This window comes from Somniosus microcephalus, chromosome 23, assembly GCF_052327205.1.
Source record: "Somniosus microcephalus isolate GS21.2 chromosome 23, FLI_Smic_1.0, whole genome shotgun sequence".
Lineage (NCBI taxonomy): Eukaryota > Metazoa > Chordata > Chondrichthyes > Squaliformes > Somniosidae > Somniosus > Somniosus microcephalus.
The window spans coordinates 41,696,724-41,717,201 of NC_141009.1; the positions used below are offsets into that span (position 1 = coordinate 41,696,724).

The window sequence follows — 20,478 nt, forward strand, 5'->3', positions numbered from 1 at the left end:
ACCACGTACCACAGTAGAGGATAAACATTCGACCTTTGCACTTACTGTATTCCAAACAAAGCTTGTAGCACAAATGCAAATGCTGAAAAGAACAGAAGCTGGGTAAAAAAACAAGAAATGCGGCCTCAGCTAAATGAGCAACCTACGTATTACGTAAGCATTGGCCAAGATTGTATTATAGTATAAAGAATAGAGTGTGCTCGAGGTCAAGAGGCACACAGCCACGTGGAGAGCCTGGAGGGTTGGAGCTGGTCGCTCCAAGACTTGGGAATGAATTGTGTTGTGCTCTTGGATCAGAGTGTGCTCTCAAAGTAGTCAGAGCCTGGGAACCAGGTTGTATTATTTGCATGTCATCTTGTCATTTAATATAAATGGAAGACCATTACCAGTCAATGTAATAAAGCTTGTTATTATAAAAGCCACTCGGCTGTGAATCATAGGCGGAGTTATTGTCGCCGGATTAACAAACCTTTGTTATGATGGCAACCACTAAGAAAATCTGCTAACACAAAGGGATTTTCAAGATGGTACTTAAAATTGCATTGAAAGACACGTATGGGCACAATGGGCATCACTGAAATGCCCTCCAAACTTGAAATAACACAGGTCGATGTACAACATCAAAAGACAAACTTGTTTTCCTTTTGTTTCTCTACGCTGTTTGTTTTAAGACTATAGTATGCACTGGGGATGTGCTGTTCCATTTATAAGGAAGGCCTTCATAATACAATGGTTTCATCATTCACCAGCTGTCAGTTCTTCACTCACTAGACATACTTGGCATTGTGCTGTTCTCTGTTTCCCACTGTAAACTGAATCTAAGACAAGTTGTGACAGATCAATTCAATTGTATAGTCAGAGCATCACACACTATAAATGGTCCTTAGGAAGACAGCAAAATGGAAAAAGCCACCAATATATAAAAGTCACATACTTGCTGGAGGTCCAGCTTGAACATTTCATTTGAACCCTATTTATACATGTGACATTTTTTCTTTGCAGCTTATATGGAGCAGATGTACATCCACAATGTGACTGTTGAATCAATCAAAAAAAAACAGCTAAAGATGTTGCAATCCATAAGCCTTAATAATATGCACAGCCCAGAAGGATATTGCGAAATATATTTATCCACTGCGCCTTCAGGACAGCCTTGCAATATATCCTTTACAACCAACATACCTATTCTCCTAAAGAGGTTTTCAGATTGTCAAAAAAAGTTTAACCCTTTTAGAGGTACAAACATGATACATTGTGGGGAGGTTGAGAAATAAATTCAGAAATAGGACATTGGAGGATGCAGAGACAAAATGAATAAGATACTAAACCCTAACCCTACAAATCTACCAGACCCTATCAACTCAACGAGAAACATCTGACAAAATCAGAAGCCATAAATCAATTTGGGAAATTCCAACAGTTCGGAGGGAAAAAGTTCAATTTGTAAATTTTTAGACCAAAAAATAATTGCCATGATTAGCAGATTACGGGAAGTAGATGGCTAGTTTTTCCATGACTTAATTTGACAACAGCATTTCAAGTTTCCAGATTGCATCTGGGTTGAACTCAGCTAGTTACTTATCTTTGGTTATTTTTAAAAAAGAGATAAAGGTATACATTTAAATGGCACCTTCTACTATTGCTCAGAAATAGCTCAAGGTGCTTCACATACAATGCATTCATTTGAAGTGCAGTGATTAGTTACATACGCAAAAGCATCAGCCATTTTCCTCACAGCAGGATCCGTGGAGAGACAGATGACCAGACTATAATAGGTAATGTTGGTTCACAAAAACATAATATATTTACAGATGAGGAAGGCCATTTGGCCCATCTTAGTTCCTTCATCTGGAAAGGCTTAGAGGCTCCTATATTGCAGCACCCAATTGGTTCTTAAACAAATCCAGGGTTTTTGCTTCCCCCATTCTATCCAGAACTCGACTGCATGTATTGATCATTCTCTGTGTGAAGAATTTCCTGATATTAGTCAAAAATTTGCCATTTACTAGCTTGAACCTGTTGTGCCTTGTCCTACTTTCACAATTGAAAGTAATTTTCTAGATTTACCTTTTTCATACCATTACCTATCTTATTTACACCTCTACAATATCACTTCTCAGATATATCTTTGCAAGACTGAAAAGATTAGCTTATCCAATCTATCCTCATAATTCAGACCTTTAACACTTCGCTCTTTGCACTGTCCCCAATACTGGAATGTCGCAATTGAGGTAGGAATATTGGTTTGGACACTGGGCGAGTTCCCAGTTGTTCTTCAAACAGTCCCATGGAAGTCTCAGCATTCAACTAAACCACTGGAAGAGGCAGACTAGGTTTAATAGCTTATCCAAAGGATGATACCTCCAGTTCTCCCTCACTACTAGATTATGTGTTCAAGTTTACCTCCATTATACATGGTCTAGCATCTAGTGCAGAAGTTTTTTTAAATTAATCTGGTCAACAACAGAAACAGGACTTGTGGAAAACAACATGGAAAACAACTCGAATCATAGTGAGGATCCACGTGTGTAACAAATGGATTCACAATGAGGAACTGAACAATTAAATGTTTCTTATTCAATCCTTTGAAGGCTGCTGATCAGCCTTTCTCCTGAGCCTACAATTTTCTACATAAGTGACTCAGTAACAGAGCAACGGAAGAGCGAAGTGCAGACTGGAGGAGATAACATGGCTTGCGTGGATATTATAAGAATGAAACATCTAAAAGGGCCACAGTCTTGCAATTTTTTTTTTTACCAATCAAGATGACAACCCCAGTTTTTTTTAAATATTGAGATGATGAATCAATGAGGAAAAATCAGGACTCATTTAGTGATTCAATTTTGAAAGTTTTGCTATTTAATGTACAACACGAGTCTGGCTTTGGTGCATTTAGCACAACAAGGTGTTTGAGAGATGACCCAAATATCTAACATGTTCAAGGATGGGAATATCCTGTAAACCCTTTAATTCTGACCTTTTGAAAGACAAACCAAGTTCTGTAGGGCAATCATTGGCACTCTGGGATCTTGGGTGCAATTTTACTAGGAGAGGATGCGAAGATGTAGATTGAAATTGGAAAAATAAAATTATAAAATCTTGCCCTGAGAATTGGAAACTGAACTTATTTTGTGCACATTGTCTCATTAGGCTGAGACACAGAACTGACTGTCAAATCGATAGCTGTCTCAGTTCTGTGAGTGGTGATGCAGTTGATGAAGTGATTTGGCCACTTTATTTTGACAATGAACGAGCTTCTGTAAAATCTTGCCGCCTCAATGCTCCATGTACAACATCTTAGAGGAATTAAAGGGTTTAAATACTTTTCTGTGATGTCCTGAAAACCCTGTAGTATACCGAGGAAGAATTTCAAGCCAGCAGATCACGTACATGCCAGTGTAACGTTTATTTTTGTATTTATGCACACTTGAGCCAGAAGGGAAAATATTGGGCAGTGGAACATTTTCTATTTTTATTACCCACAGTCGCCATCAATCAATCTTAGGTAAGACACAAGACTATGATACTCTGGCGAAGAAGTAATTTGTTAGCCAATTTTTTTATGGAAATATACATCAAAAAAGCCCATGCAGTCAACCCAGTGAGGGTAAAAAACATTTTGTGTAAAATAAAACCCACAAAACTTTCACTTCAGAGTCAAGCAGACTAATTCCAACAGACATTTCTCTCATTTTCCAATTCCTTATCTCACACACAACAAGTTGAAGAGAGTCAGCTCTGTCAAAGCTGCATAGAATAACTCCAAACATGAAGGAGCCGGTCTGTACATATATTGCAAGTGCAGAAACCGATGAAGTACAAATGGTACCATTTTACTTTGGATCACTGGATTTCAGGAAATAAAACTGGCATTGGCTACTCACCTCACCCTCACCTCACCTCACCAGTGAACCAAGCTTTGTCCGAGTTTGACTTACCCTCACAAACATTGGGGGAATTTTAACCCCAAAAAACAGGGAGGGTGGGTAGCCAACCCCCTTCCAGGAGGCGGGTTGGCACTTTAAATATTGGCCCAGAAATTGGTGTCGGGGGCTTCCCGCGGGTGCAAGCCCCCGACCTAAACTTACCTAGCGCGCCGACAGTTGAAGCCTGGCCCTGCGTGGATTTCCTGTCAGTGGCCCGGTTCAGCTCCCGACGCGCTGTGCTTGCGTGATCCAGCGTTGTAGTTAGTTCGATGAGCCGGCTGGGATCACGTGAGCACTGGGCAAAAGTTCATTCATGAGTTTGATAGTAAGAACTGTCAAACTCATGAAAACTCCGGGCGCCCAAAACAGTACTTAAACTTCAAATAAAAGTTTTTTTTAAATCCCACTAATTAAATGAACTATTAATAACTGTAAAAAACTATTTTAAACAATTATTCAAATTTTTGAAAAAAATAATTTTTTAACAAATCGGGTCTAAAAATACACTTACCTTACTGTAAATTCTTTAAAAATAATAAACCTGTGGAAAAAAAATTCTAACTTTAATTAATAGACCACTTACCTTTTAAAACTAAGTCCTTACGTCTGCTTTTTTCACGCGTAAAAACCGGAGACCTTCACGCACGGGCAAAGCTTAAAAAAAGGAATTTCAGCGCGCACGCGCAGACTCCTGCGCGCACCTTGGTTCAGAGAAAAGGAAATGCCAGTTTTCCGCGCATGCGCTGTGCATGCTGAAAACCGGCACTTCCATCGGGCCCACGTGTGAGTACCCCGTCCGTACTCACGCGTTGGGACCCGAATTACTGGGCCAATATAATGAGGCTGGCGTGCCTCATGGTGATCCACCATTTTAAAATTAACTCATGCTGATCAGGATTCCCTGGCCTCGGGGAACCCACCAGCTAAAGGGAGACGAGGACTGTTGGGTCCAAGGGGTAAGTGCCTTTCCACTTACCTGCTGGATCCACCGTTGCTGCCTCACCAACCCCTGCAATTAGACCTCCCCAACCCGTCCAATCTCCCGCCAAGCTCCCCCCCCAACCATGAGACCTCCAATTTCTGATTTACCCTCTGACCTTCGATCCTCGGCCCCTGATACTCCCGCTGGCCCCCGATCCCCCTCCAGCCTTCTGACCTCCCCCCACCGGCCCCCAATCACCTTCTCGACATCTCCCTCCAGCCCTCAATTGCCTTTCCTTCCTGCCGGCAACCCCCTTCCACCACCACCCCACAGCACCCCCCCCCCCACCCCACCACCCCAAGCGCTCGCTTTCCCGGCCTCCCCCCTCAGGCCCACTCCCTCCAGCCCCGATTCTCCTCCAGCCTCCCCCCTCCGCCCCTGATCCTTCCCTCCTCTCTGCGGCCTGGTGCCGCAGGCCATCCCGCCCGACAGCCAGCCAGTCTCTCCCTCTGGCTGGAAGCGGGCAGGAATGCAGGGCCTGCGGGAAACCCGTTCTCCCGGGTTTCCCGACCGCTTTCCAACTTCCCCACTCCCTATGGGCCTCCAAATTACAATTACGGCCATTGACTTTGATGAGCTCAGATTTCTGACCTGAATTTGAACCTATCTCAGCTGTGCTTACGGTCTGCTCAGCTTCTCTAACGCTGCCTTTACCTTTGCTGCTGTTCTCGAATTCCAAAGCTCTTGTGGGATATAAACCATGCACTTCGGTGCGCCGAGCTGTACAACTGTGTTTTACAGCTGAAGTTTACCCTTCAAATGTCGACAGGGTTAGAAGCCTTTTAAGACGAAAGGAAATTACTTTGAAAATTCTGAAAGCGTGTACCATACAAGTGTTTGCCCAACAAAAGGATCATCTTCAGACTTCACCTGTTTTATTTAAGACCATTTTTTAAAACTCTTAAATTACTGTAGTCTTGCATTGCCTCAAAAATATCAATGAAGCTTTGACAGACAACTTCAACCACAAGAGATTCCTCAATTCTATCTTTACTCAAGATCTTTCATATTCTATCTTTACTCAAGTTCTTTCATATTTCTAAAGCTTAATTTTGACCTAAAAATGTCAGACTGGTTCTCCCCTCCCCAGCCTTTGACACCAAGTGGCACTAATACTGTGGAGGAGCACTTACACTCACTCTTTCAAGACACTGCGAGAGATGTCCACTTGGGTTTATTGCCTTAAAAACTGATGGCCAAAGGCAGCTTGAAATTTATATTTGCTTTTTAATACAATCTCCTTCACTGACATTATGTCCTGCTTCACACAACGCACCTTAGGGTCTAAAACTGACATTGCTGCAACCTGCTGTATGGGCCTAAAATAGGCGTAGCAATGCAGAGGCCCGCGATCTGCAGATGTGTTCTGGTCATTGCTAAATTGGTCGATACCTTTCTTTAGGTGGCTACCATGAGTGCAGGCCTTATTTCAATATTGAAATGAAGCATCCTATGCTCATTTCAGATCCGGACTCCTAAATTTGTTTGTCCTAGTTGGAGTTTGTGATGCGCAAACTCCGACTGGCAATTCCGGGTCTTGAGCAGCCAAACCATCGGCCCTTAAGGGGACCACTGAAGGCAGCTCAAAAAAGGCCCAAATACATGGATTTTTTTTTAGTATTATGTGGATTTGGAAGGAGCAGGAGGTCTCCTCCTGGCTAAACAAAACAGTGGGCCCTGACCGGCCTACCTTCGTCCCCGCCTCCTGTTTACCTTTCCCCCACCGGAACTCTGGGCCTCGGCACGGGGCAAAATGCTATGATACTGAGGGGAGTGGGGACATTCCTAGCCTTCGTGCCTCATTTTCTTCCTCCAACATTGGTAGACTGCCCATTTTGAGAGGTACCCAGAAGAAATGGGCTTTAAGCCCTGTGCCCAGTTCCTATCCGAACGGAAACTGGACCGTTAAAGCAAAAAAGATTTCAGGACACATGTAAGTCTTTTTTTTCTTTCGCTGGAGCTGTCTACTGAAGTTTTTGGACAGAATTGGGTTCATCTGTCGTGCACTTCACCGGTGAAAGACCCCGATGCTGGCAACCGTTGCCGCTAATGATTTTTCTCCCCCACTTCCACGCACTAGGCCCTGACGGGGGTGGGCCTGCAATGGGGATCATTTTGTTTTTTTAAACAACCTTAACCCTGACATACAGACGGGCTCAGGTCATTGTTGGTGGAGTGCACTTCGAGTACACTCTACCTGCTTGTACCCGGGCATAATGAACAAGAAAATCAGCCTGTACATATCCATTCTCTCAGTCAAGATTGTTATTTCCACTTTGTGCTGCATATTTATGAGCTGCCTATGGGTGGCATCTTGCCAAGATTCCAACAACCATCATGTAATAAAAACAAGGCTCTTTTACAATCCGAAGAAGTCATGACTATAAGAGCAGACCTTGGCTTTATAGCCCAGCTCTAAACCCAACAGTTTACAATGGGCATTAAAGTTATTTGTCCAATTTAACCTTACTATTAAACAAATAGTTGTTAGAAGATTCAAGTAGATGGTATACTCCTCCAGTGAATGATTGTACAAAGCCTGCGGTTCACATGAATGTAGGAGTAAGTGAGCGGTGAGTGTTTCCTTGCTCTTTAGCAGGTAGAATGGAACATAGACTGCCTGGTGTGCTAAGAAGATCACAAACTCCATAAGTGGCCTGTGCTGAAATAACACTTAGGAAGTGCTGCAATTGTTTTCAACATTCCTGAGATGTATCAGTGTTCCTGCTCCATATCATGCCTGGTGGCCCCTGCTAGAACTGTACACAAGATACACCTGGATGACTGATTCAATTCAGCCCACCTTATCTCATGTATCCAGAGAGAACCTACAGCAACTCAAACACAGCATCTATTGTCATGGTTTAACCTGAAGCAGTGTTTGGATTTATCTTTTCTATATCGTTTACTGTCATATATCTCAAATTGGTCCTCTTGCAGTTACTTTGCTTCAAGGTTGAAGAGCACAAGGTTCTCTACTCTTTCCTCATAGCTCAGTCTAGTCCACAACACAGTTCAAGGTTCACTTGAGGCTACAATGAGGCCTGCACAGAATTTGCATCTGGATCTGCTGTTACAGTTAAGACTGATGATCCCATAATGCACAGAATAGCATGTAATAGTTAAGGCAATAACTATCAATCTGACAGTTTATGCTATAAGGGACTGAAAGCTGATCAAAGTATAAGTTGCAGACAGATAACAGTGGATATAGAGAGATAGTGCTCATTCAGACTCACACATACACATACACGAAAAACTATAACATGTTTAAATTTCATTATAATTTTCTCCGGAACATCCAAAATTCTTATTGTTTTGAGGAAGTAGTTGTTCTTTGACATTTATTACCCAGTACACTGTTCAGAGGTTACTGTCCCAACTATGCACAAGAGCGCAGAGCTCAATGGCCGAGTGATATTATTACTTAACATGAAGGAGATACAATAGTTTTGGCTCTACTCAAAATTAGCCTCCAGGAAAACTCATTAGGTTGGGGCTTCACTGTCAATTCACCCACTAACCAGACCACAGCATAAATGTTGTGGCCTTTTATGCAGCTCTCTCACTGAGAGTGTATCATCACTAATCTAAACAATGGTACCAACTCTAACATGGAACCTGAGGCAAAACAAGGTGGGAAATCAACACTGATCTTCTTGACTAAGACCACAGTGGCAAAAGACCAGCGGCAGCCATGCAAGTGGGATATGACTGAAGGGCAGCAATGTACCCTAACAATGATGTGCTCTTTCCACTCTACATTCATGATGTGTTTTGGGGAGTTTGCTTTTACAACAAGCAAGCATGGAAATGCTAAGTACATCTCGTTGTTTGCGCTATGTTGATGGGCCTATGGTTTTAGTCACTTCAATCATCTGCTGCTCCTTAAAGTCCTTTAGATCTATAGACATAATTTATGTTAATTGCCACATTATCCTAAAGTTTATAAATGGAGTTGCAGTACGCACATACCTCAGGTTTTATCTCACTGCTCCCTAGTATCTAAGTTTTTTATGCTTTAAAACTGCTGACCACAGGCAGGCTGAAAATAGCCTGTTTGTGCAAAACCCCATTTATCAATGACATTGTGATTGCTGGGTGTTGTCAGCTCTGTGTCCGCATTTAAGATTTGTCAAATAAAGCTTCAACATGGGAGGGTGTGAGGTAGAAGATTCTACATAACACGTCTGTTCCCAGCCTAGTTTTAAAGCATAAAACAAGAGCATCTTGAATTATGTGCCAATTTAAGTGAATCTCATCAAGTGTTCAACAGAAGCACTGGATTAATGGAGAACACAAAAAGGAAAATAAAGAAAAGGACCCAACCTGCAAAACGTGGTTTCTCCTCTTCTGCTCGCCCCAGGCTCTCTAGTGTACGGGTCACCTGACTTCCAAAGTCATCTTCTCTGTTGCATGCTTCAGGCCGAAGTTGGTTGTCCTCTTCTTCGCAGTCGTAATCATCCAGGATGGGCGTCTCTCGGATAGGCATTCCGACCACTGAATTATGGGCCTGTATCCGAGAGTTACGAAAGCTGTCCCTGGCCTGTGGTCCCAGCAGCACGGAGGGGATGTAGTGAATTTCGTGAGTGGCCTCCGTGCTGGCGCTCTTCTGAGGCACCCGCCGCCTCTTGCACCATCTCCGGCGCGCGTACAGTACCATTGTGAAGATTAAGATGAGAAGCAGCAGAGCAATCAGACCTCCCTGTGGGGTAAACAAGAATTGAAGAAATATTAATTTTTCTTGGTATCAAATTTAACTTTTTCCTCCCCACTGCCATTTTCCCCCTTGTAAGGATCACTCATTTGACACATTGAGGTAAGTATTTTCTTTGTGTGATAGTGTAAAATGGGTGTTAGTGAGTCGGCTGCCTGTTTTATATCCAATAAAAATTAAACTCTTGTTCTCTCCGTTAATCTAGTACTTCCGTTTAACACTTGATGGGATTCATTTAAATTGCCACATAATACAAGATGCTCTTGTTTTATGCTTTAACAGTGTAGACTGGGAGCAGACATGTTATAAAGAATCATTTACCTCACACCCTGAACAGGCTGTCGACTCACCAGCACCTGCTCTATAATATCGCACAACATCCGATTGACCCAATTTTCTCTCCACTAGTATAAGAGAGCAGGTGTATGGAAAGATAGTGTCACATATTTGCCACTCCTTGACATACTGACTGTGGATATGTGAGCTGGTCGCTTCTCTCCATTCTCTTCCCAAACTGAAAAGTAATACATCTTTCATCTGATAGCCTGACCCATGCTCCAAAAACCCTCTTCCTTATCATGGCTAGCAGATTTTCCATGAAGAAAGCCCTTTTAAAACAGCACTGCGATCTTGGGAGTCAGATAATTAACATAACCCACTTAATTCTAGCTTTTGTGGTTTGTGTTATCATTTCATTAAAAGTAGTGAATAAATGCAGCACGTTTATGTACAGACATAGATAATTAAATACTTCCTGGAGCACTATATTTAGTTCCCGTACTGCCGGAATGCTGGAAATGTAAATCTGTTGAGTACAGCCAGTCACGATTGAGTCACGTAGATTGTAACATTTGATTGGTGTCCTTGAGTTTCCCTCTCATTACTCTGAAGAATTTCAGTAAAGTTTTATCGACTTAGAAGTTTAACATGCTCCCTCAGGATAGTAACTAAATTCGGGAGAGTCCATTGCACACAAACTGCACATCAGTTGGAATAAACAAGTTCGACGGACAAAATGGTGTCGATTTTCTACCCCAATGATCTTTTCTAGTTGTGCTTTTTAAAAACACTAATCATGTTCACTTGATTGTACATAGTCTACTCCCTCTCCCTTCAAACGTCCCCTAAAAAAATCATGCTTGCCATCCCCCTCAATCCTTAAGATTCCTCCTTTTCTTATTCACCTCATCATCTTGTGAAGTGCTCGGAGATATTCTTTTAACGCAAGTTCCTGTAGGTATAAGTAACTGCACACAGACAAGATGCAAATCATGTGTGGTCTTGGCGGAAGAGTGGGATGACTGTCCATGTTAGTTTGTCCATTTTTCCCTTTTCCCATCCACCCTCCAGACGAATAGAAAGACCAGTTCTGAGCAGTTCAACACTACATCCTCTGATGGACTTTTTCATCCTCTCCCAAAAAACATTTTGTCAATTTTCTTTTCCCAGATATCTGTTATATGTGTATTTGTAGAACAAACCGCACTCTTTAATTGAAGAGCAAAGGATTATAGCAACATAAAGTAGATTTGTACAGTTCTGAAAGTCTTTCACTGAAAGCTGTGAATAGTTTTCTGCTTATGAAAGGATTGCATACAGAGTATTGATGTAAGTCTAAAGAAAAGCAACAAAAAGACACTCTTGAATGCACTTCAGTATTCAGTGAGCCATTCCAGCCAGCACCCTCTTTATCTTACAGTTTCTATCTCAAACTAAGCAGACAGCACTGAAATTATTTTTATTTACCAGCAAAATAGATCATTACTTCCCCGGACCCAGAAGAATTAAAAGATCACGCTTAGTTGTTGTGAGATTCTTTTGGCAAGAAACCAATCTCCCCAGAGTTGAGTTTGAAATCACACACCAATTTCTCCTGATCCACTTTAATCAAACACACCAGCAAAGCGAAGAATCGTCATGCTGAGATCAATAGTTCAGAGGACTAAATGAATGTAAAATGGCAGCAGTAATTACAATTCCCATTCCTCCTTTTCTATTCCAGCTATTTCTTCACTCTGTCACTTAATTGAGAATAGTAAGAAAAGGGGCTCATGAAATGTTAACGCTGCATTATCAATGTCTGTTTAGTTCATCGCATGAGGCAGAAGCTGAATAAATAATGTTAACATTTACATTCATTTTCTGCGAAGTTAGGGAAATTTTGAAAAATTATCTGTTTAAAATCCAGCAGTATGACAGGCCATTATATTTAGTGAACAACAGTTCATGACACCACTACATTTTCAAAATATCATATTTGTTTAAAATATATTTTTTTCCCATGCCAATTATCTCCCATACTTCTCTCCTAATGGTGTTAGCCTGTTGCTTAGGTATGGTTCTTTGGACATCCGTTGTCGTCTCCAAGTGGCCATTATTCCTACATAACCTTCAACGGTGACATGCTGGTCAACCATGGGGGAAATCACAGCAGAGCCTGGTCCTTGCCATCGAACATCCACACACATGCAGTTCCAGCAATAGTTGCTGGATAACTCATCAGGAGCAAGAACCCTTGTTGATTATCTCCCTCCAAACCCAGAGGCAGTAAGTCAATTGTAGCAAGGTTTCATGTCACCATTTTCACTTTTTACTGAAACCTCTCTGTTCAGTTTTTTCGGACCAGTTGTACAAATGCATGTCTTTCTTTTTTTTTTCTCCAAATGAAAGGAAAGCAAAAGAACTCAGGTTCATAAAACAGCGGTCAGAGTTCATTTCTACCTTACATCTCCAGAACAGAATAAAATCACAGAATGGTTACAGCACAGAAGGAGGCCATTTGGCCTGTCGAGCCCATGCCAGCCCTCTGCAAGAGCACTTCAGCTAGTCCCACTCCCCCACCCTTTCCCCGTAGCCCTGCAAATTTTTTACCTTCAGGTACTTATCCAATTCCCTTTTGAAAGCCATGATTGAGTCTGCCTCCACCACCCTTTCAGGCAGTGCATTCGAGAACCTAAAGTTTTTCCTCATGTCGCCTTTGGTTCTTTTGCCAATCACCTTAAATCTGTGCCGTCTGGTTCTCGACCCTTCCGCCAATGGGAACAGTTTCTCTCTATCTACTCTGTCTAGACCCCTCATGATTTTGAACACCTCTATCAAATGCTCTAAGAACAACCCCAGCTTTTGCAGTCTATACGCGTAACTTAAGTATCTCATCCCTTTAATCATTCTCGTAAATCTTTTCTGCACCCTCTGTAAGGCCTTCACATCCTCCCTATAGTGCGGTGCCCAGAATTTCACCCAATACTCCAGTTGAGGCCGAACCAGTGCTTTATAAAGGTTCATCATAACTTCCTTGCTTTTGTACTCTATGCCTCTATTTATGAAGTCCAGGATCCCATATGCTCTTTTAACCACTTTCTCAACCTGCCCTGCCACCTTCAACGATTTGTGCACATATACCCCCAAGTTTCTCTGTTCATGCACCCCCTTTAGGATTGTACCCTTTAGTTTATATTGCCTCTCCTCATTCTTCCTATCAAAATGTATCACTTCGCACTTTTCTGCATTAAATTTCATCTGCCACGTGTCCGCCCAATTCACCAGCCTGTCTATGTCTTCTTGAAGTCTATCACTCTCCTCCTCACTGTTCACTATACTTCCAAGTTTCGTGTCATCTGCAAATTTTGAAATTGTGCCCTGTACACCCAAATCCAAGTCATTAATATACATCAAGAAAAGCAGTGGTCCCAGTACCAACCCCTGGGGAACACCACTGTATACCTTCCTCTATTCCGAAAAACAACCGTTCACTACTACTCTGTTTCCTATCACTTAGCCAATTTCGTATCCATGCTGCCACTTTGCTGCCAAGCATATTATGCGGCACTTTATCAAATGACTTTTGGAAGTCCATGTACACCACGTCAACCGCATTGCACTCATCAGGCCTTTCTGTTACCTCATCAAAAAACTCGATCTAGTTAGTTAAACACAATTTGCCTTTAACAAATCCATGCTGACTTTCCTTAATTAATCCACACTTGTCCAAGTGACTGCTAACTTTGTCTCTGAATATCGTTTCTAAAAGCTTCCCTACTATCGAGGTTAAACTGACCGGCCTATAGTTGTTGGCTTTATCCTTACACCCTTTTTTAAACAAGGGTGTAACATTTGCAATTCTTCAGTCCTCTGGCACCACCCCCGTATCTAAGGAGGATTGGAAGATTATGGCCAGTACCTCTGCGATTTCTTCCTTAACTTCCCTCAGCATCCTAGGATGCATCCCATCCGGCCCTGGTGACTTATCATCATTAAGTACTGCCAGCCTTTCTAATACCTCTTCTTTATCAATCTTTATCCCATCCAGTATCTCCACTGCCTCCTCTTTCCCTATGACTTTAGCAGCATCTTCTTCCTTGGTGAAGACTAGGGTTGCGAAGGGGTGGAAAGTTTCTGGTAAATTTCCAGAAACTTTCCACAGGAAGTTTAGCTTGGGAATTTTGCCCAAAAAAGCACATGCTAGCATAATGTTGTTGTTTTTTTGTATTTCTTTCATTTTTTTCCACAGGTCCTCTCAAAATTACTAACAGAGATGGAATTTTAATTATTAAGGAATTTCTTAATCAATATATATTTATCTTCTTACTTGGCTTGTTTTAATAATTACAAGTTTTGAGTGAGACTGTGAACAAGTGTGTCCTGATTGGTTGGATGAGTGGATGAGCGATTAGCTCCCTCTATTGGTGATGTAGTGTCGTGCGTGCACAGATCATGCTTCCATCACATGGAGCATCAGGAAAAATGTATTCACCCTCTTGCAATCGTGCTGATCGACCACAGTTCGACACAGAGATGAATGCCCTTTATTTCTCTGCATAGAACAATGCCACGTTTACTGTCGGATGTGTGGAAGCATTTTACCCCAGGCATTAAAGATGGAAAGACTGTGTACATGTGCAAACACTGTACAAAGCCACATGTAAAGAATGCCACAAAGATGCAGCAGCATTTATCCAAATACAACAACTTCACTCAAAGCTCACAGCAGTCAGCCCAGAGTTCCTCTGCTTCCATTCAAGAAGATGATGGTTCACATTCAGCATCAGGCTCCTTATCATCAGCAATTCCTGGCCTACTTGGAAGGTTCTTTGATACAATGGATAACCATAGCCAGAAGAATGCAGATGAGTGCCTTGCTCGAGCTGTATATGCAACAGGCTCACCCCCCATGCTCACAGCCAATGTGTACTGGAAGAGATTTTTCAATGTTATTCGCCCTGCATACTGTCCTCCCACCAGACATGCTTTGTCTACTTATTTGCTGGAGGCTGAGTATAAGAGTCCAAGGAAAGCTCAAAGAAATGATAGAGATGGCAGACTGTGTTGCAGTTATCTCAGATGGGTGGTCAAATGTACGAGGGAGGGCATCATAAACTACATCATCCCCACTCCAATCCCAGTGTTCTTCAAGAGCACAGACATGAAGGACAACAGACACACAGGCACATACATTGCTGATGAGCTGAAAGCGGTCATCAACAATCTTGGATCACAAAAGGTCTTTGCAGTAGTTACTGACAATGCTGCGAATATGAAGGCTGCTTGGGCTCAAGTGGAGGAGGCCTACCCTCATATTACGTCTATTGGGTGCGCAGCTCATGGGCTCAACCTGCTCCTCAAAGACATCATGGGTTTGAGAACCATGGAAACACTGTGCAAGAGAGCCAAGCAAGTTATTAAGTATGTCAGGGGGAAACAGGTAGTTGCAGCAACCTACAACTCCAAGCAAACGACAAAGAACAAGAACACCACACTGAAGCTGCCCAGCAACACTAGATGGGGTGGCTTGTCATAATGTACAACAGCCTTCTGGAGGGTAAGGAGTCACTGCAAGAAATGGCAATATCCCAGTCTGGGGATATGGAAACCACCATCAAGCATACATGCTGGACCCAAAGCATGTTGGGAGACCAATACTTTCTGGAGATCAGATCAACAGCGCTTACAGTGTGATTTCTACCCTCTCACGCCACCTCAATCTGGACATGGGCAAAGTTCTGGGAAGTGTGGCAAAGTTCTCTACCAAGCAAGGTCTTTGGAATGCGGACGGGATATGGGAATCATGCAAGCATATCAGTGCACATACCTGGTGGAAGGGACTTTGTGCATCTGAGGCCCTGTCACCCATTGCATCGGTGATACTCCAAATCCCACCTTCTTCAGCGGCCTCTGAACGAAACTGGTCACTTTTTGGAAATACGCATACAAAGGTGCGCAACAGGCTGACTAACAAGAGAGTGGAGAAACTGGTGGCTATCCGGGCAAACCTGCAACTTACTGAGCCAGATACAGAAGTGTCCACCACACAGCTAGACAGTGACACAGAGGAGGAAATGGACACGTCAGAACCAGAGTCAGAGAATCAGGAGGAGCAATGATGAGTAGAAGACTCAAAGGGACAAAATAAGGACAAATTACAGGCTAAATAAGCTGACGCTCTTATTTTATTTTAGATGGGTCTTTTTTGTGGGGATTCAATAAAGTTCAAAATTATAACCTAAATAAAGTTTTGAAAGCCTGTTTTTATTTGTATGGAACAGTATGTCTATTTTGATGACAAAGATAATAAGGGTCAGAGACAAAAACCATCAGTTTACAAAAAAACTCAAAATTCCCATAAAGTCCCGAAAATTCCCATGGAAAGTTTCCTCTTTTAAAAATTCCTGGAATTTTGCAACCCTGAAGACAGATACAAAGTACGCATTTAATACCTTAGCCATGCTCTCTGCCTCCATGTGTAGGTCTCCTTTTTGGTCCCTAATCAGCCCCACCCTTCCTCTTACTATCTGTTTACTATTTGATGTAAGAAAAAGGAGTCTTACCATCAAGTAACTTTAAAGTAAGCTTTAAGTAACTTATAAACTCACTATATACAAGCGAGGTCTTTACCATGCCTCTGGTAGAAGCCTCTTACAATACTGAACAGACCAGTATTTATACCAGTCCAACAGGAAGTGACATATGACAGGAGGTGAGGTATGTACACAGTTCATAGTTCATAGTTCACAGTTCACAGTAAGTGATGACATAACTTCCCGGAAGTTATTATTATCACATTCTTCCCTCCTGCAGGATTAGGAGGCTGTGGTCTACCTTTTGGTCCGCAGCCGCCGAACAAGGAAGAGTCGCACCCGTTTGGATTCCCGTCGTAGAGGGTCGCTGGTCCGCTTACATGCGGTTGGCCATTGGTCAGAGTCTATGTGGCCTGGATTGCCCTGTGAAGGGTCGGGGAGATCATGGCTTTGAGTACGAGCCCCAATAGGTTCAAAGTCGGACTGCCTCTGTTCAGAGGGAGGTGCAGAGCTGGTCTGTGGCGGATCAGTACTTTCATGTGCGGTACTGGGAGGGTCGCAACCTTGAGTACGGGGTTCTACTGGCACCAAGCTAGTTGGTGTCCGATCAGGATCCTGGAGAGGGGTACCCAATAGGTCCCAAGAGTTTCCTGGTGAAATGCCATCACCCAATGTCCCACTAGGTCCTGGTGGGCAGGGAGCCAGATCCCGTAATGATACGGTAGATTCTCGGCCGTCGGAATATCGTATGTTTGCATAGGTGGGGTTGGCATCGGTTAGTTCGACCTCGTCTACGAGAGGGTCATTTTTAGACGTCCGAACGTATCTTCGGAGTAATACAGGTCCAGGAGTAGTTAGCCATGACGGGAGTGATGTCCCATGAGATGAGCGACGCTGGAATCCAAAGAACCGCTCATGAGGTGTAGTATTTGTGGCTGTAGAAAGCAGGGACCGTATAGAGTGCAATGCATCCGGAAGCACTGTTTCCCATTGCTGGTCTGGTAGGCCCCGAGATCTTAAAGCGAGACGTATGGAATTCCAGATGATACCGTTATACCTCTCTACCTGCCCATTTCCGATGGGATGGTATGGTGTTGTTTTGCTTGTAGCAATTCCCCGTTCTGAGAGGTAGTCCTTGAGTTCCCTTGACATAAAGGATGGACCCCGATCTGAGTGAATATAAGCCGGCATGCCACAGAGAGAAAATACCTGCTCAAGGCAGCAGATTACTGTGGACGCCAGCATATTGGAGCAGGGGAAGGCAAACGGAAAACGTGAATATTCGTCGATCATGGTGAGCAAATATGTGTTCCGAGTTGAAGAGGGCACTGGGCCCTTAAAATCGATGCTAAGTCGTTGCATCGGTTGGGTTGCATGTATGAGTATACCATCTGAGGGGCGGAAGAACTGAGGTTTTAATTCCGCACAAAGCTGGCATTCTGAGCATATTTTCTTTACATCTCCAGTGGAAAAAGGGAGATTCCGTGATCGTACGAAATGTAGCATGCGCGTAACGCCAGGATGACACAAACCATTGTGGACATCCATGAGAGTAGAGGATGACATAGTGGAGCAGAATGCCCGTGTGAGGGTGTCCGGGGCCACATTCTCCTTGCCAGGCCGATAGAGAATGGTATAACCAAAAGAGGCCAGTTCCATCCTCCAAAGTTGTATTTTATTATTCTTAATTTTGGTTCGTTTTCGATTATCGAGCATGAAGGCGACTGATCGTTGGTCCGTGATCAATGTAAAGTGCTGGCGAGCTAGAAAATGGTTCCACTTCCGTACTGCCTCTATGATGGCTGTGGCTTCTTTCTCAACCGGAGGATAATGTAGCTCGGCACCTTGTAAGGTCCTGGACATAAATGCTACAGGACGACCTTCCTGATTCAGAGTAGCCGAGATCGCCACCTCCGAGGCATCACATTCAACCACGAAAGGGAGATTCTCATCGATGGAGTGAAGAGCCGCTTTCTCCAACTGTTTTTTGAGAAGGTTAAAGGCTGCAACAGCCGCTGCTCCCAGTGGAAATGATCTAGCATGCAGCAAGGGTTGGATTTTGTCCGAAAAATGAGGAATCCATTTAGCGTAGTATGCAAACAGACCGAGAGCCCGACGTAAAGAAGCCGGATTCTTAGGTGACGGGAGCTCTTGGAGCGGGCGAAGTCTTTCTGGGTCTGGCTTAATGATACCATTGCCTACGCAGTAGTCAAGGATGTTGATGGTCGGTTGCGACTCAACAGATTTGGATTCATTCAGGGTCAAATTATGGCGATGGAGGGCATCCCAAAATTTTTGGAGGTTGGCGTCGTGTTCCTGTTGATCGTGACCTGCAATGGTAATGTTATCAAGATAGGGAAAAGTGTCCCTTAGGTTTTCCTGCTTAACCAGGCCATCCATTGCCCTTTGGAAGACAGCCACTCCATTAGTAACCCCGAATGGGAGGCGACGAAATTGGTACAGCCGTCCATTAGCCTCAAAGGCCATGTACTGCTTATCTGAGACCTTCAAGGGTACCTGATGATAGGCACTTTTTAAATCGTAAGTTGAGAACACTTTGTGTTCGGCCAGTTTATTAACCATATCATCAATGCGTGGCAATGGGTAGGCGTCCAAGTCGGTATATTGATTGATGGTTTGCAAATAATCGATGCATAGTCGCTGTTTGTGAGGTTTTAGAGGGTTCTTGACAATGACGACTTGAGCCCGCCAGGGCGACGAACATGGTTCGATGATATCCTCTGCTAGAAGTCGAGAGATTTCAGCCGCAATAAAAGATTGGTCTTCCTGATTAAAGCGCCGCGATTTCGTTATTATTGGTTTGCATTGAGGCGGAATACTGGCAAATAATGAGGGTTCATCAAGTGAAGCTGCTGACAATGCACAAAACGGTAATTTAGACGGTATATTAGAAATAGTAAGTCCGGGTTTGGATCCACCAAACTCAATGGTGAGTTTCTTATGCTGTTTTTGGAAGTCCAGCCCTAAGAGGAGATCACTACATAAGTCCTTGAGCACCGAAAGTCGGGTGGAGGGATACATACGACCATGAAGTGTCATATCAACAACACAAAAGCCGGAGATTCTGGTATTAAGTGATGACTGGGCCATCGCAATTGCCTGGTCCGATGGGAAGACATGTAGTTTCAATTTCGCAACAATCTGTTCCTTAATGAAACTATCAGTACTTCCTGAGTCAATTAAGGCATCTAAGGTATGCCCTTTAATTGAAATTTTTGTGTCTGCATGAGACAGGTTCTGTGGGCAAGCAACTGTAATTGGTGTCGTTGCACAGAGAGTGGCTAAAACTCTCGGTGTGCTTCTTCGGGAGAGAGCTCGAGAGGAAGCTTGATAGGTCCTAGCTGGAGCATCTTGATAGGCCCTAATTGGGGCAGTTCGGTAGGCCTTAGCTGGATTGGCCCTCGTAGAGGCCCTTGATAGGCAAACTTTAGCAAAGTGTCCTTTTTTTTTGCAATAACTGCAGATTGCATTGCGAGCAGGGCAGGTTTTCCTAGGGTGAAAAGCATCTCCACAAAAGAAGCACTCCTTCCTAGATTGCCAAGAGGCTGCTAAAGTGGGGTCATCCTCCTCTTCTTCATCAGAATTATCAGAATTAGATTCCCCCATGATAGGGTTCACCTGAGACCGCTTGAATTGTCTGGTTGCAGCTACAGCAGCAGATCGAGATCTGGGCAGCTGATAGAGGTCTGCATTTCTCTTTGCCAAATCCAGAGAACAAGCTAGGTCAAAAGCTTTTTGTAGCTCAAGTGTTTTACTTTCTAGTAGACGCTGGTGTATAAATGGAGAGGCAATCCCGCAGATGAAAGCATCACGAATCATTTCTTTGCGGTACAGCTCAGCTGAGGCTGCCTGAAAGTTACAATCTACGCTGAGCCTGCGAAGTTCTTGCAGGAATTCGTCAATTGATTCCCCTGGCCCTTGTTGGGCTGTGGCCAGTAGATGTCTAGCATAGACCTCATTTGGGGTCTTGGCATACAGTTTCTTAAGTGCCCGAATCACCTCATCGTAATTATCCCATTCATCAACATATTCGAACAC

General features: G+C 43.3%; 1 protein-coding gene across 7 annotated transcripts in view; it reads right to left on the reverse strand.

Moving 5' to 3' along the window:
- astn2 (astrotactin 2) overlaps positions 1-20,478 on the reverse strand; it is a 1,941,856-nt gene that overhangs the window by 1,467,498 nt on the left and 453,880 nt on the right. For all 7 annotated transcript variants that reach the window (XM_085965839.1, XM_085965837.1, XM_085965836.1 and 4 more), the window contains exon 3: positions 9,238-9,613. In XM_085965839.1, coding sequence (XP_085821965.1) covers positions 9,238-9,613 — 376 coding nt within the window. The remainder of the gene's footprint in view (positions 1-9,237; positions 9,614-20,478) is intronic.